Raw genomic sequence first — 17,898 nt, forward strand, 5'->3', positions numbered from 1 at the left:
TCTGAGAAACCTGCACTGGCTCCCCGTCAGCAAAAGGATCACGTTCAGGCTCCTCACCCACGCACACAAGGCTCTCCACGACACGGGCCCCAAATACCTCAACAGCCGCCTCACATTCTACACACCCACCCGCCAGCTTCGATCCTCCAGCCTCGCCCTCGCCTCCATCCCACGAATTCGCAGAACCACCGCCGGAGGAAGATCCTTCTCCTACCTGGCGGCCAAGACATGGAACTCCCTCCCCACCCAACCTTCGGCTGACCCAGGACCATCTCTTCTTCAGGAGGCAACTCAACACCTGGCTGTTCGAGCAGTAGCGTCTCCCCCTCCTCCCAGCGCCTTGAGACCCTAGCGGGTGAGTAGCGCGCTTTACAAATTTTGCTGATTGATTGATTGATTGATGTATCGACACTGATGGCCCCAACTCCATCTGACCATCGGTTTTGGGTTTCCATCAACAGAACCAGTAGGGGCACTGCAGCTAGAAACATGACAGTATGCCTGACTCACAACAGAGCGGGCTGAATGCCTGTTCAGCAAACCGGATACTCCGCCTTGTTAAACCCACATTTTTGAACAGTTATAATCCCTCTAAATTATGTAACTTGGGGGGGGGGGGGGGAGAGAGTATCTGTGAGTCCAGTATCTCAGTTAACGTTTGTGATAGGTTAACCATAAAGACTTACTGAAGGGAGAGGAGATGTCTAGCTTAACTTCACTTGGGTTTTTAATCTTTAAATACAAATGGTAGGGTCAAGTGTTTTAAGCGTCTGAATTGGAGTTTCAGTTGCATGAAGGAAACGTATATGAATATCTGCACCAACTAAGCAGTGCAGCATTCTTTCATTCTCCAGAAGGAATACTGAAGATCTGTTTTCTGGAATTCACAAGACTTGGCTGACTTCTGAGAACCATGGTATGATGCATTGCGTTTATAATCAACTTAGGAGCACTTCATGTGAAATGCATAGGAGTGATCAGTCATGTTGCCCGGAAGGCTACTTGGGATGCCCCCCACAGTATAATGTAATAGTTTGACAAAGAAAAATGTGAGGTATAAACCATCGGAAATATAGAATCATCTTATATTTAGGAAATCCCTTCAAATCGGGTTCTTTAAGCTGGTTTTAGTTTTATGTTCCGTTCTCTTAATTGTGTTGCTACTTCTTTCTAAGAGTAGTCTTGCTCAGTGACCCAATACCCTTCAGGGTCGATGTTTTCACTTTAAATGCTTTCTGAATATATTATTCTGAGATAGTGGTCTGTCCTGCTGCTTAATATTTTGTAAATGAGACATATGTAAAACGGTTTTAAATACCTTTTACAGGAAATACCATCTCAATCGAAACATAATAATAATTAGTAGCCCATGCATGATCGCCAATGCACACTCATTACAAAATATTATGGGCAAACCAGAACTCAGACCCTACCTTTTTCAATTTTCCTCAGACTCCTATGCCTGCTAGACCTCTCACCTTCTTTTTCTAACACCCCAATCCCCTCACTTCTCTTCCCAAAGCCCAGAACTCGGGGTTCTGCAATTACAGTGAAGTATGCAATCTGTTTTACTTTTCAGAGTACTATATCGAATGTTAATGTCTATAACCCACTGTAACAGATGAACTGTAGCACACACATACTTGATATGTTTTGACAAACAGTTTTCTTCTCTTTTTTTAGACTGTACGGCGCAGCAGAATACATCTCCATCACCCTCCTCTCCTAGCATTCCAGAACCTGCAACATATTCCAGCCTTCCAGGAGATGAAGCCCAAACTACCACAACTATAGACAGCTATCAGCCTCTGATTTCCTTGGATGTTAATAGTGTTTTGAAGCCAAACCAATTTGATGTTGGTAAAATGGATGAATCTGGAGGTAAGATTTGTTTTGTTCTTAACTGAGAAATCTCTTGAGACTCCTTTTCGAAGAGAAATTGCAGATTCTTGTTTTTATCATAGCCTATCATTAAAAAATGATATGACTATTGTGCCACCAGACCTGCAGAGCAACTTATTAGTCTGGCATTGCCCTAAAATACAGTATACATGCCCGGAGTCAGTGAAAGAACAAAGGGTATGCTAAAACTAAAGCACAAGTAAAACCAGTTTTCCGTGGTCAAGGAAAATACAAAGATGGGGATTCATCCTTTTGGAATTTAGGGCCCTCACACACCCGGCTGCTTCTCGTCTGGTTGGCGCTGCAATACCAGACGGGCTGTCTATGTGGGGCTCTTTAGCGGAGATCTTTTTCCCAAAAGCTGTTTAGGTGCTGTTGGGGTTAGGCGCCTGAGAAGTGTAGATGATTAAGTGATAATGTGACATTTGATAGTGAAATTAAAAAAGGTGTGAAGGTACCACTGGAAATAATTTTATTCTATGGGTCTCCCACCCTGATTAAAAAGAAGAACAAAGGTGCAGATCTGAGGTAATGTCTCAGGTGTGGCGCTCTATTGCGTGGTCAACATGTTTCTCGCCTTTTCGTAGCTAAATTGTGTGGCGATTCGTCAGGACCAAAGAAAGAACATAACTATCTACACTTCGGTGGTGATGTGGTGACAACTACCTATTCTTGTGTCTACCCAAGCATACATTATATGTAATACCTGATAGCACTTGACCAACCCACTTGGGTTAATCAATTATGTCATCAACACCCGGCAGGAATCACACAAGGAACATCCTTATGTAGTGCGCATCATTCGCAATGCGTCCGCTGTCCTACCCCACTTCTGCTGGGATCGGGATTTCCTTGTGCTTTAGTTTTAGTTAGGAACAGCATACCCTTTGTTCTTTCATCAATTTTATCTCCTGTTATAGTGACAGAGTATATGCACTGTGGAATTGAATGGCAGTGTCGTAGTGCACAGGGTCAAAATGTCAGCAAAAGCTTATAAATATCAAGATGAAAAATCTAGGGAGATGATGCAGAAAAGGGGGAAGTGTTACAACATTTAAAAAGAAATCCAGAGCTGAAGAAAGTGACTGGGAGCATGGAGGCAAGTGTGATGTTTTTAATAAATCAAATCAAAAACCTATCTCTACCAAAGTAAGGGAAGTCCTCAATACAATCTGCCTTTCCTTTCTTGTCTGGCTTTAATGTGCTTACACTGCATGCCTCGAAATATCTACTTGCCCACTCGCTTTTGTGTCCTGCAGCACTCACACAGAATGTTAGCAAATAACTCATCAGCTCAGACTTGCACAGAAAAGCTATTTATCGTTTTGTTGTCTGGTTCTATGTATTGACTCATGCTTCTTTCCCTCCACCCCATGTTGCTTCATTTTGAACTAATTGCTGAAAGGTAATCTGGCAGGGGCATTATAATATTGGCTTTGGTTGGCTCCCACTGCCCTGACAACAATACCATTGGTGTACCACGAAGCAAATGAGTTATCAAGGGCACTCAATATGACCTAGATTGTTCTTGTATATTGTGGAACATTATAGACTAATAAATATAACAAGTAGTTTTGTACAGCACAGATTCTGAACTCAAGTATTTGATGGTTCTCTCATACGTGATAATAAAGGAAGCTCAGTGAAATAAAATATTTACTAGGATCACACAGTTTGGTCAAGTGGGGAAGCTGGGATTGATGTGAAAGGAAGGAAGGGGAGCACCTGCAAATGGTAGAAGTTCCTGGGGCAGGAACAAAAACATGAATGTACAATAACCCACGACAATTTGAGTCTTTAAAATTAGTGTTCAATCTTTATGTATTAGGGCTGCTAACGATTATATGTTCTCTGTTTTTTTATATGATGTATTAATGACTAAATCTGTACTGCAGGGCTGTGTTTTAGTATACTCTTATGGTTTTTAATTGTGAAAAGCCGAATAAAGTTTATATATATATATTTTTTTTTTTTAAAGCTTTATTCGACATTTGTCATAAAAGCATTCACCTAACCCTAATACAATAAATACTACACATAAAATACTTTCTAAAATGCATATTAAACATAAATTGTCGAATAAATACATAGTAAAATACAAAGCATTGTCACAATTCATATAAAATGTAGATCTTAAAATTTAGAGTATAATAATTCATGTGGCAAAGTGCAGAATTAATAGTGTACATAATTCATTGGGATGTAATTGCCATTAATGAACGGGTGCGAATTAACCATGCCCAGGCCAAAAATTTTGCTACACCAACCACAAACACAGTGGAACAATCAGATACAAGTATCCTAAGGGCTACAGATTGGCTGCGAGTTCCCATATTTAAGCACACTGGTTTTAGCCATTTGCGCCTAGGGATCGAATACAGTGGACAACAGAACAACAGATGGGAAATGTGCTCAGTTTGTTCATTGCAATGGTGACAATGTTCGTCCCAAGCTGGGGACCAATGTTTCTTAAAGGCATTCACCGGAAGTGTACCTATGCGAAATTGAAAATATAATTTTCTGTCATATGGTCGTTCAATAACGTCCCAGAAAGGTTCGCATGAAGGGTACATTTTTATATCCAAGAAGCGAGTTGTTAAACTTGAACTTGAACCATCACAAGACATTGTAAGATACACCATTTCCCAATATAGTTCTTTCAGCTTTGCTTTCGTGGGGAAGCTGGCCACATCTTTAATATCCCATAGATATTCCAATTTCAGTTTTACAAGGAGTCCCCGGAGTACCTTTAGCCATGGGATACTATGGAAACGATCGAACTTAATGACGTCCATCAAGGCCGCCGCATAGTGGCTTAGTTCTGGGGTCACCATGAGCCGTCTCCAGTATAGGAGAGGCCGCAGCCTAGCTATGTCCTCTATACTTTTTCTACCGAGGTCCAATTTTAGTGGAGTTGTGGGTGTGCTTTGTGGGACCATCACAAGCCCTCGCAGAAACCTGTTTTCTGCACGGCCCAGTTCTCTCAGGTTTGAAAACCCCCATAATTCAGATCCATATAAACAAGCCCCCAGTACTTTCATGGTGTAAATTTCCAGTGCACAGTTTACCGGCTTAGTTAGCGAGGTTCGATGTTTTAGGGCAATTGCACCTGCTAACTGCCTAAACTTTAGTATGGTTGTATTAATGTGCGATTTCCAGCACATATTTTCCTGTAGGATGATGCCTAGGTAAGAAAAAGAGTCCACCCTTTCTAGGGGAGTACCTTTATATTTTATTACACCTTTAAAGGTGGACTGCTGGTTAAGGCACATGAATTTGGTTTTAGTGGTATTCAGTTCAAGGCCCCTACCATCACAGAATACACCAAAGGCATCAACCACTTTTTGGAGACCGCTGGGGGTGCGAGAAAGTAAAAGCGTGTCGTCCGCAAACATGAGGACGGGTACACGGGAGCCTGCAATTACTGGGGCGTCACTAGCAATATTCTGTAGGTGTTCGACAATACCATTTATATAAATTGAAAAGAGAGTCGGCGCTAGGACGCACCCTTGTCTCACCCCACGTTCTATCGGAAAGGGATCAGTTACTTCTCCTTGCTTGCCCCATCTGATTCTTGCAAAATTATTTTCGTGGAGGCGAACAAGGAGTGTAAGGAGTTCCTGGCTTAGGCCTGCATCCGCAAGAGTCTGCCAGAGTTTTTCTCTGGGGACCAGATCGAAAGCGGCTTTTAGGTCCACAAAAACTGCATACAATGTCCCCTTCTTTAGTGTAACGTTTCTCCAGTAGATGGTTAGAAAGTGGAGAACTTGATCAACGCTACTAGTTAAAGGGCGAAACCCTGCTTGGTATGATGACAGAATGTTCTTTTCATCAATCCATTGTTGCAGTTTATTCTGGACTAGGCGGCCCATTAGTTTTTGCGCTGTATCAATCAAACTAATGGGTCTGTAGTTTTTAGCCAGAGTTCTATCACCTTTTTTGAATATGGGAATAATTTCAGCTCCCTTCCATGAGGCAGGTACTTCCCCTCCCATTGCCACCGCGTTGGCCAGCATTGTGAAATAACTACACCAGGAGTTCCGGTCCGATAGAAATATGTCAGCCGGAATTCCATCCATACCTGGTGCTTTGCCCCCTGCTACACAATCCAATACAATGCTCACATCCTTTTCAACAAATATTGGAGATTTGTAATAAACATGTGGAGGGGGACAATCATGGGTAAAGGCTGGATTTCGGGCATATTGTGGTTGGAAAAATTCTACCCAATTGTTTTTCGGGACATGGTTCAGAGGCTGGGCAGCTATGCCCCCCTTTTCCCATTTTACTGTGGCCCAGAAACGTTTGGAGTCCTTGGAAGCACATGCCTCCTTAAGTTCGCGCCAACAGTCCTCATCCCAACGCTTCTTTGCCAGTTTTTGGGTCTGCCTGTACTGACTTCTCGCCATCCTAACTGTTATTGCGTTTCCAGTTCTTACTCCATACTAAGATTTTGTCGTGCTATCCTGCAACTCTTATCGTACCATCCTTGGCTCTCTTGAACCCTTTTCTTTTTATTAGAAACTACCGTTTTGACAAAGAAGCTTTGGATTTTGGAGAATAGCTTCTCATGGGCCTCCATCATGTAGAATTTAAAGTCAAACATCCCACAATGGGACTTAGTCTTAGAGACTTCATCCACAACTAATTCTTTAAGAATCTCTAGTTTAGACACATCTTCTAGAAGCATACTCCACTTCAGGTGGCAAAGGTTATTTGAGCTCACAAGATCTTGCGTCACCATTTCATTTTTGCTTGGGTCCTCGGAGGCTTCTTGGTAGGAATGGAGTGTCAGGCATAAGGGATTATGGTCACTTTCTATTTTGTCTTTCACTTCCATATCTACCAATTTGCTCCAAGCCCTTACATCCAGTAGTAGGTAATCTATTCTGCTGGCTGCTCGGCCATTGTCAAATGTGTTTTTCCCCATTAAATCAGAGGGTGCCCGTCCATTAACTGCTCTAAGCCCTCTAGAGAGACAGAAACTCTTTAACTGGATTGCTACTGTGCTCCATTTTCTAATGGCTGGTACCTCTAAGTGAGGAATTCTCCACTTAGCATCCTCCTCTTCGGCCAGGATCCTATCCTCTTCACCCAAGGGTTCAAAGGTGGTATTGAAATCCCTGCCTACTATTACATGGGGTAGCAATGGTAACATTTCAATATGATGCTCTAGAGTTGTTATGGCCTCTGATGGTTTACCCCCACCAACTCCCCTGGAGTAGACATTAAACAGGGCAAGTTGTTGGCCATTTTGCCAACTAATATCAAGAGCTAAGATGTCATTAGAAGGTATAAACCTTTGCTTGATTGTGCAATTCAATGTCTGGCGTATCCAAATTAGCAGGCCCCCAGAGGGGCGGCCTACTCGATTTCTTACTGCTGGGACATAGAAATTCAGATACCCTTGCCGGAAAGTTGGGGTGAGCGACCAAGTTTCTTGCAGCATAATAATATCATAATGGTCAATGAAATCGATCCATTCTGGAATGTTTAGCTTATTTGTAATGCCGGCTATGTTCCAAGAGACAAGTGACAATGGTAGCATATCCAATTGGCGATGTAGCTGGTCATTTTCGGGTGCGTTTACTACTTCTTCAGATTCTAAACTTAGTATTAGACCTTCCTTCAGTATTGGGAACTTCTCAGTCACCTCTGGTGCTCTAATTTGTCCCTCTAAAACTATGTTTAGTTCTTCAGGAACAGGGGTATAGGATTCCTTAGGGGCCAAAGTCAGATTTCCTGATAAGTGCTCATGTAGGCTATCTGTCCTATCATACCCAAGGAGCAGCTGGCTTTTAGGGGGGGCAGAGAGAGAGAGCCCACGAGTCAGTCGCACTCATTTAGGTCGGATAGTGCAGAATAGTGGTTTTCCAAATTTAGCCCCCACTCGCATAATGGGCCATTCCTAGCCCTTCTGTTTCCCACAACTGTCCACTTTGTTCTCAGTATGCTTGGTTTTGCTACAAGACCTCTTCTACTATAAAAGAAGTCCAGTGTCAGTGGTATAATTTCTGCTGTTCTATGCTGTGGTGGAAAAATGTTCCGCAAGACATCAGGTAATACTTCGGGACCTTTGAAATTTAAAACCACACAATCCCCTTGGAATTTCTTTATTTTAGTCCCTATCCACTTTACCCTTCTCGCTGTAAGCAGATCGTCTGATAACTTTTCTTTGCCCCAAGGAGATATATGCATATTGTTACTCAGCCACTGTAGAGCCTTATTTCGTAAAGAGTCTGGAGACTCAATCTGCCCTGTTTTCAGTGGTGGTGTATTAGCAAGCACTAGAATCAAAGGTGAAGCTTCAACAATTAGTTCCACTGGGCTGGATTCTGTATTGAAATTGTCAGGGATGGTGTTGCCTGCTGTTTGCACTGGATCTATGATTGGAGCGTTGTTAGGAATATCACCGGGTCTGGAGCTAGCTTGCTGAGTTTGGGCAAGTGTGTCCTCTGAGCCATCATTCGAGTTCCCCCCCAAGCGTCTTCCCTGCGGCCTGTATGTCCTCAAGTTTATTTATTATTAGGTTTGGTATTACCCCCACCCCATCGTTAGTTTTTCTCAGGAGGGTCTCTAATTTGTTGACTTTATTAGTTAGCTGGTCTATTTTGGATATAAGGGGTTTCATTAACCCTGATAGTTTGGACTCCAGTATACCCATAAGCTTGTTTGAAAACATGTCCTCCCAAGCTGTACTTCCATTCTCTTCCTCTCTTATTCCTTCTTCCGCCCTTCTATTTATTCTTCTAGGTGGGGTTGCGGGTTTATTCTTACTGGAACGCAGTCCACCTCTTTTAGGCGGGGCCTTAGTGATCCCTCTTTTAGCTCTTGGTGCGGGAACAGGGGTAGGAGGGGAAATGCTCTCAGAGTCTAACTCTACGATTGTATCAGAGTTATTTAGCTCTTCTGCAGTTAAAAGGTCGGCAACAGGATCGGGTTGTTGAACAATGGATGCCATGGACACATTTGTTGTAGAACAATCATTAGGGTCCTCAATAAGGTCAGTGATGTTTATATCATCGCCGGCAGAATGGGATACCCCTAGTGGATCAATTTGGGCACAAGGTGGAGAGTCCATCAGTCCCAAAGAAGACCTCCGATCATTATTGATTTTGGCCACCACCTGGACCAAATAGTTGTCCATTGTGTTGGCCGGGGTGACAGGTGTTTTTTGTCTCGACATAGCAATCGATCAATGCTCTGAGCAACAGAGCCCTAGGTAGAATTACAACAGTAATAGACTAGTTATGCGGAGTCCGGAGAGGTATATATCACCTTACCGCATGTAAGCTTAGGGTTTAGGGCGAAGAGGGATGGCCCAGTCCAGTCTATCACAGTCTAGAACGGGCTAAAACGGGCCCGCCCTTGGCCCGGGCTTCGCCCGGCGTCCCGCGAGACGGGGGTGACAGCAATTAAATGTGCCTCCTGGCGCGTGATAGACGCGGAATGCGTCCCCTTGGAATCCTGGGAAATGTAGTCTTTTCGCTCACCCTGGCCCGCTCAGCACTCCGCTCGCCGGCCCGACCTAAAGATGTTGCAAGGGTCAGGAGACGGGAGACGGGAGGCGGCGGGAGGCGGGTGGTCAAGGACACAGAGTGCAGAGGTAAGAGTTCTCCTCTCGTAAGCCAAGGGTTTGCCTGCAGCAGGACGCTTTCAGCACGGATCCCCCCCTTGACCGGGGTGACAGCAATTAAATGCGCCTCCTGGCGCGTGATAGACGCGGAATGCGTCCCCTTGGAATCCTGGGAAATGTAGTCTTTTCGCTCACCCTGGCCCGCTCAGCACTCCGCTCGCCGGCCCGACCTAAAGATGTTGCAAGGGTCAGGAGACGGGAGGCGGCGGGAGGCGGGTGGTCAAGGACACAGAGTGCAGAGGTAAGAGTTCTCCTCTCGTAAGCCAAGGGTTTGCCTGCAGCAGGACGCTTTCAGCACGGATCCCCCCCTTGACCGGGGTGACAGCAATTAAATGCGCCTCCTGGCGCGTGATAGACGCGGAATGCGTCCCCTTGGAATCCTGGGAAATGTAGTCTTTTCGCTCACCCTGGCCCGCTCAGCACTCCGCTCGCCGGCCCGACCTAAAGATGTTGCAAGGGTCAGGCGGCGGGAGGCGGCGGGAGGCGGGTGGTCAAGGACACAGAGTGCAGAGGTAAGAGTTCTCCTCTCGTAAGCCAAGGGTTTGCCTGCAGCAGGACGCTTTCAGCACGGAAAGTTTATATTGAATTGAATAGTGTTCTCTCCAAATAAAGGGATCATAATCACATTCGTCGAGAGTGAATACAACGCATTTTTATGAATGATCAAGAAAGAAAAAAATATTTTAAAAATACAGGATTCTTTCCATTGTCGTTGCTATATTGATGTACATATGCAATGCATGTACATTTGGCGTGAATACCAACACTCATGTCCAACATATGTCATCAATCATTCATCTCACCCAAACACAGATAGCAGAGTACACTAAAACTATTTGGTAATGGAATTTTTTAACCCAGGATGTCTTAATAAAATGTTACTATTTTCAAAGATAGGCAACTTGATGATACTTTTGAAAATACACTGATTGAATAAATGCCTTCTTTTCAGGCTTCTTGTGGCTTATGTCTAACTGCGTTTCAGCACAGGAGCACCTTCATGGGGAAAAGTCACCTTCAGAAAAGATTAAAAAGTGTCCCTGCAATTACACAACTGCCCCCAGGCGCTAAAACGAACTTTACCAACCACCTGATAGAGGCTATTGAACCTCACGTATTAGCGGCCAACAATTTTCTTATAATCCGTGACTTCAATTTTCATGCTGAACTTCCATCTGACACCAACACCAATCTATTGATTTCCAGTCTAAGTACCCTGGGTCTTCGTCAGTTGGTAGCTGGCCCCACCCACTCAGCTGGTCAAACCCTTGACCTCCTGTTTACCAATACCCTCATATTAAAGTGGAGCCCCTCATCCCTATACTCTGGTCGGACCATCATTTATTAAAATTCTCCCTACAGCACGCCCCCATTCACAGTAACCCCAGTAAAGAACAGAAGTGGAGCAGGCCCTGGAAGGAGGTCAGCCTGGCTGCCTTCTCTCCCCATTTCAGCATCCCGTCCTATACTAACACAGACAATGTAAACTCTGCAGTCAAGACCTTGGAGAAGGCAATTATCCAGGCCCTTGATATCATTAACCCCCTGTCTAAAGTTAAACGCAATCATAATCCTGGTTCAATGCAGCCTTAAAGTCTGACAAATTGGCAAGCAGGAAAGCCAAAAGAAAATGGAGGAACTCCAAAAGCACAGAGGATAGACCGGCATACAAATATACACATAGACGTTACCTTGATAATATCGTAAGCGTAAAAAAAAAACCGACATAAGCGCAGACTAAATAAGGCTGCCAATTTATGCTAAGAACTCTAAAACATAATAAAGGAATTCACTAGTGACTCGTCCTGTCCGTCTGAACATCCCGCGTCACAGGATTGGGTAAATACTCTGTCCACCTTCTCTGAGTAAAAGATCAACATCATTCACAGCCTCTTTCCTAACCAGACATGTGAACATCAGCATCACCTGTCTGGCTGTGATCATACTTTCACTTCAACTTTTCTTAAATGATTTCATTGAATTCAGGCAAGAGGATGTAAGCACAGCCCTCTCCAAGGTCAAATCCGGTTCGCTCCGCCTATCCTGTTTCACCTCACATTTAGTCCATCATTGGACCAGCTCTTCTCACCAGCCTTACAGACCTTTTCAATCTCTCCCTACGTCTTGCAACGGTTCCCACAAAATGGAAAGCGGCTATGGTCAAGCCTTTCTTAAAAAAGTCCACCTTGGACCCCAAGGAACCAAACAACTATCGGCCCATCTTCCTTCTCCCTTTTTTTTTGGAAAGTTCTGGAGTCCTTAATTAACAGGCAACTCTCAACCTTTCTGGAGATTAACAAGCTGTTGGACTCTTCTCAATCTGGGTTTCGGGCTGATCATAGCATGGAAACCTCAAATAAATATAGGTAGTTGACAACATTAGACTCACACTGGAGCCATTTTGGTCCTTCTCGATCTATCAGCCGCCTTTGGCACCATCTCCCGCAGGACTCTAGTGACTCGTCTGTGAGAGTTGGGAGTCAGGGGTAGTCTTTGAACTGGCTCAGGAGCTACCCAACTGACCGTTCTTCGAAGGTACACATTGGCTCCTTTGTTGCCCGCAGACAAGTGATAGGTATGGGAGTTCCCCAGGGTTCCATCTTAAGTCCTACTCTCTTCAATTTATATGTGGCACCCCTAGCTAAAGTGATCAGATCGCATGGTTTCGATACTGTGTTGTATGCAGACGACACGCAACTACTGATCACGTTCGGCCCAGATCTAACAGACACTAAACTTCGATTCATGAACATGACTGACATCAATGTCTGGATCCAAACCAATCATCTGCAACTCAATGCCAGTAAGACGGAAATCTATGGTCCAGTGATTTGTGGTCTCCCAATCTCGGCCCGTGTCCATCTCCGAAACTGGTGGTTCGTAACAAGCGCGAATTGCCTAGTGTCCGCTTGTACCGCAATCCGGATACTACCGGTAGCGCTGAGTCGCGCTGGGGTCATGGAAACAGGGGTGGCCGGGTCAGTCGGCAGCAATGGATTTCCTGGCCAGGCTAGGCAATTCGCGTGCTCCGCCCTTGGGCCCGAGAACAACAGTTAATTACTTTCTCCCGCTACTCCATGTCCTTGACACAATCAGTCCAAGTCCCTGGCCCTGCTGAATCGAATTCATCCCCAGCTCGTCTGTGAGCTAAAGAGGCTTATATTCTAAGGCAATTATTGTTTTGTCCTGATGATGGACCCCATCATTTAGTAGGGGGTCCGAAACGCCGTCGACTTTTTGAGTACCATATACCTGTGTAATGAATCACTATACAATGCTATGTAATGGTACCTACAAAAATTTCTCTGTATAACTGGATTTCTACAGAGATTGCTGCTCTTGCCTTGCAAGCCCTTTTGTGTGTTGTCTGTGTCTATGTATCGTCGTGGTTGGGTACAGGCTTGTGCCCCACGCACGTGAATTGTTGAAGGTGTTATTTTGTGTTTCAAATTCTTATTCAAGTAAAAACTTTGAAGACCCCTGTCCGGCTGGGCATGTCTTCGGCAATATTTATTTATTTATTTATTTATTTATTTATTGACATTTGTAGAGCGCGGCGAATACCCGTGGGCGTCTCGGCGCTAATTAAGGGATGGATCAGCAACTGGGGTAAAGAAGATATACAAGGCTATTGGTCAAATAACCACGTCTTTAGCTGTTTGCGGAATGTGAACAGGGAGGGACTTGCTCGGATATGTGCAGGAAGGGTGTTCCAGAGTCTAGGGGCGGCAACCAGGAAACGCCTGTCGCCCCAGGTGACTGTTCTAGTGCGAGGCACAGCCAAGAAGTTCTGAATAGAGGAACGAAGAGATCGGGTTGGGACATGATGGAGAAGATTCTGTTTGAGAAAGTGGGGCCTTGATTATTGAGTGACTTGTAAACAATACACAGCGATTTGAATTTGATACGGCTGCGTATCGGGAGCCAATGGAGATCCCTAATGATGTTTGTAACTGGTGCGAACTTGGGGATCCCAGCCAGCATTCGTGCGGCTGCATTTTGGATTGACTGCATCTTATTTGTCACTCGGACTTGGGCATTTAAGAATAGAGCGTTACAATAGTCCAAGGAGGACAGGACTAGTGAGCTGACCAGTGTTTTCCCGGCCGTGTTCGGTAGGAAAGGTAGTATTTTCCTAATCATTCTCAATTTCATATGAGCTGAAGCCGCAGTTTTATTCGCATGTGCCATAAAATTGAGGCCAGCATCGAAGATGACGCCTAGATTTCTCACTTTGCTAGCTGGACTCGGCGGGGGGCCGAAAGATGGTGGCCACCAGACAGGTGACCAGCCCGGGGAGAGGTGACCGAAGATGACCACTTCAGTTTTTTCTGAATTGAGTTTCAGACAATTCGTGGCCATCCAGTCACCTATTGCCATCATTCCTCTCGTGAATAGATTGGCCACTTCCTCCCCGTCCCCTTTGATAGCCAGTACCAATTGGGTGTCATCGGCGTAGGAGGTCAGGCTCATCCCAAATGCTTTGATGACATTTGCAAGGTCCGACACGTAGATATTAAATGGTGTCGGACTCAGGGATGAGCCTTGAGGGACCCCACACGGCAGAGACACCTTCGATGACTGAGTGAGTCTATATTTATTTTTCTACTATCCTTTGTCTCCTTGCTTGGGACCATTGTTGTGTTTGTATAATAAGCTCCCCGAGGTCCCTCGCTGACACTATTGGGGTCCCTTGTTGTTTGAAATAGATAGCCTAGAAAATAGTGTCCTGAAAATTAGGGCTCAAAAACGAACCAAAGGGCCAAATTAAAACCGAAAAGCTTTCAGCTGTTTTCTAAAATTCCAGTAGCTGGGGATTTTACGCAAAGCTGGGAGGAGCTCATTCCAAAATCTTGGCGCAAGATATGAGAAGGCTCTGCCCGCAGTGCGAGTCAAACGAATTCGCGGAACCTGAAGGAGGCCCAATGTGTACTGGATCTGAGTCTCCTAGAGGGAGAATAATTTAAAAGTTTTTTTTGTAAATATAGAGGGCCTCTGTCATTCAAAGCATTGTGTGTGAGATAATAGATTTTAAAAAAGGATCTTTTTTTCACAGATAGCCAGTGAAGGTCCTTGAGCAGCAGTATCGAGGGAGATCCTGCAGAGCGATTGAGGATCATTCTAGCTGCCGTGTTCTGTACTACTTGTAGTTTAGCCAGGAGAGTCTCTCCCACTTCAGCCAGCAAGGCGTTGCCATAGTCCAGACGACTAATTACCATTGCCTGCACTAGGGTCCTACGATGGGAGGTAGACATGAAGGAAAGGATTTTTCGACGTAGTCGTAGACTGTAGTAGCATGAGCTAGTAGTGGCCGCGATGTGGTCCTTCATAGTCCGGGCTTGGTCCAATTTTATACCAAAATTCTTTACTGAGTGTTTAGGAATAGGGGCTGTATCCAATTGGGCAGGCCCAAGTCATCCGACCAGATGTCCGAGGCTTTTCCCATTAACATGACCTCAGTTTTCTCTGGATTTAATTGGAGACTGTTCTGTGTCATCCAATTTGAGATAGCCATCATGCCGGTGGCAAAACAGATTTTCTCTTGTTCTGGGTTTGGACCGATGGTAAACATAAGCTGGGTATCATCAGCTTATGAGATGATCTCAAAACCCAGCTGCCCAACTAGCCTTGCCGGGGGGGGGCCATATATATATTAAAAAGAGTAGTGCTCAAGCATGAGCCCTGCGGGACGCCCTTGTCAAGGTACATTTTCACAGAAGTGAAAGGTCCCAACATGACAGGTTGGGTTCTCTCAGACAGAAAATGTTGCAGCCACTTCAGGGCTGTACCCTGGATACCACAGGCAGATAGTCTCTCCTTCAGCTTTGAGTGCGAGATGGTATCAAAAGCTGCGGAGAGATCTAGGAGAATCAGTATCACTGAGGTCCCTGAGTCTATAGTCGGCCTGAGAGAATCTGTCACAGCCAGAATGGCTGTATCAGTACTGATATCTGGTCGAAAACCCGACTGCGATAGATCCAGGATTTGATTGAGTCCAGATAAGAACTTAATTGTCTGTTGATAATGCTTGCCAGCTGTTTACCCAAAAGCGGTAGTAAGGAAATGGGGCAATTTAATTACTAAGAATGCAAGGGTCTGCAGTAGGTTTCTTTAATATTGGGCGGACAAACGCCTCTTTCCATGTGGAAGTGATGATACCAGTTTGTATAGAATATTTAAAGATGGAACAAATTACAGGGGCACAGCTTGTGGCTAAAAGTGCCATAGTTTATGGTGGGCAGAGATCTACCGGCGACCCTGATTTAGCAGTAGGCAGGCCTTTGGAGACCTCCTCAATCGTTGTCAAATCGAAACTCTGCAAAGTACTGTTTTTCCCCTTTCCTCCAAATTAGTCAAGGGTTCAAAGGTGGAAGGGACTTTCAGAGAAAAATTCTTGTACATTTTTTATATCTTATCCTGAAAGTAAGTTGCTAAGGAATTACAGAAATCCTGGGATTTCATTAGCGACTGTTTGCAGACTTTTGGAGATGCAAAGTCCCTGACTATGCTGAACAGGGTTTTCGGAGAGTTACTGGCGTGTTCTATTTGGTTAATAATGTACATGCGTCAGGCTGCTTTTAAGTTCAGATGATATCTGGACAAAAACTGTCTATATAGTAGTCTGTTATGATGGTCCTTGGTGGCTCGCCATATTCTTTCCACATGCCTACATTTGGCTTTTCCCATTTTTAAATCCCCTGTAAACCAGGGAGTTTGAGATCCGCCATTGAAAGGTGTCATATCTTTTTGGTATAACGCGGTTTCTAACGCAGTGTTAAAATCCCCCAACTTTTAGGAAACTTCCATGATGCTCTTTACTGATTACAAGGAGTAAACCTCGTTGAACGCTTCTAAGGAGATATTACGCCATGGCCTACCCTGCTCTGGTTTTTGTCTGATAGATAGTTCCGAGCTCCTTTGACAGGACTGATGGATGAAGAACGTGATCATAGAATGATCTGTCCATGTAAGGGGATCAGGGGGGGCACAACTCAGCTGGTCAGTATTGGTAAAAACCAGATCTAATAGGTGACCATCTCGATAGGTAGGGCCTTCAACTCTTTGTGTATGTCCCATTAGTTCCAGGGAGGAAAGGAGTTTATTTACCTCCGGGCTAGTGAGATTTTCCCAGTGAAAATTAAAGTTCCCTAACAGAAGAAACATATTTGACACTAGCACATGTAGCGCTAGATGTTCAGCCAAAAGATCTTCGAAATTAGCTCTAGATCCTGGGGGGCGGTAAATTAAGGCACCGTGCGAGCTGTCCGAAGGGGATAGAGAGACCTTAAAAATTCCCAATTCCAAACAGTCATTACTTACCGTAAAGACCCAGTTCACAATAAGGTGATTTTGGAAGGCAATGGCTATACCCCCCTCCTGTTTTCCCTCCCTATCCAGGCGGATACATTTATAGTTATCTGGAATAGCCAGATTTATCATGGGATAGTTTTAGGGGTTCAGCCATGTTTCCGTGAAAAAAAATAATGCAGGAGAATGAGAGACAATCATGTCCCATATTTCGAAAGGATGTTTGGCAAGTGATCTTACATTGCACAATATATTTTCTAATCCTATGGTGGCTGAATCTGGGGCCTTCCTAGGGAGTTGAACGTCCCCAGCCAGTGGTTCAGTTTGAAAATGACAGTGTTTACATGTTACCGGCCCTTCTACCGTATAGGGAAAGTTCTGAACACAGTTAATATGGCGTGAATTCTTGGCTTGTTTGAGCGCTCTAATAGCAAGCAGAGATTCCGCTGAATAATATATGGGGGTTTCATGGCAATTATTTACCTGGGCAGAGGCAGCATCTCTGGCCTCTGGTCTCGGCTGGGCGTGGACGGGCGCAGACGGGCTTACCTTTGGCGCGGCCCCTGCGTGCTTCGTCTGCGCACACGCGTTTGCATCCTCTTTTATGTGGTCACCGAGGTACGAAACACTAGCGTGCTGCCTACAATGCCACCCAAGATGTCCGCCACTCCTGCGGTAGACTTAAGAGCGTGGTGTCACTCCAGCGCCTGATCGGCTTGGAAAGTGAGCAAAGATTGACTTCTTGCACAAATTGTTTAAAACTAGGTAAGTGTAGTTAAAAAAGAACATGCAGCGCAATTTAAAAAACTGATAGAGCTACTCCCGTCTTCTGCCTCAGGAGACTATAATCTAGTGCAGTGCGCACGCGTTTGCATCCTCTTTTATGTGGTCACCGAGGAGCGAAACACTAGTGCGCTGCCTACAATGCCACACAAGATGTCCGCCTGCAAATGATAGCGGAGGCGTTCGCTACTCAGTATCATCAAGACTACTCCTTGACTGGGATTACAATGGGAGCTACAGCTAGGGAATTGTTAGAAGACATACCCCTG

General features: G+C 44.8%; 1 protein-coding gene across 1 annotated transcript in view; it reads left to right on the top strand.

Annotated features, from left to right (window-relative positions):
• E2F5 (E2F transcription factor 5) overlaps positions 1-17,898 on the top strand; it is a 325,128-nt gene that overhangs the window by 272,679 nt on the left and 34,551 nt on the right. The window contains exon 7 of the mRNA XM_086965947.1: positions 1,684-1,881. Coding sequence (XP_086822073.1) covers positions 1,684-1,881 — 198 coding nt within the window. The remainder of the gene's footprint in view (positions 1-1,683; positions 1,882-17,898) is intronic.

This window comes from Lissotriton vulgaris, chromosome 4_1 (assembly GCF_964263255.1).
Source record: "Lissotriton vulgaris chromosome 4_1, aLisVul1.2, whole genome shotgun sequence".
Taxonomy (NCBI): domain Eukaryota; kingdom Metazoa; phylum Chordata; class Amphibia; order Caudata; family Salamandridae; genus Lissotriton; species Lissotriton vulgaris.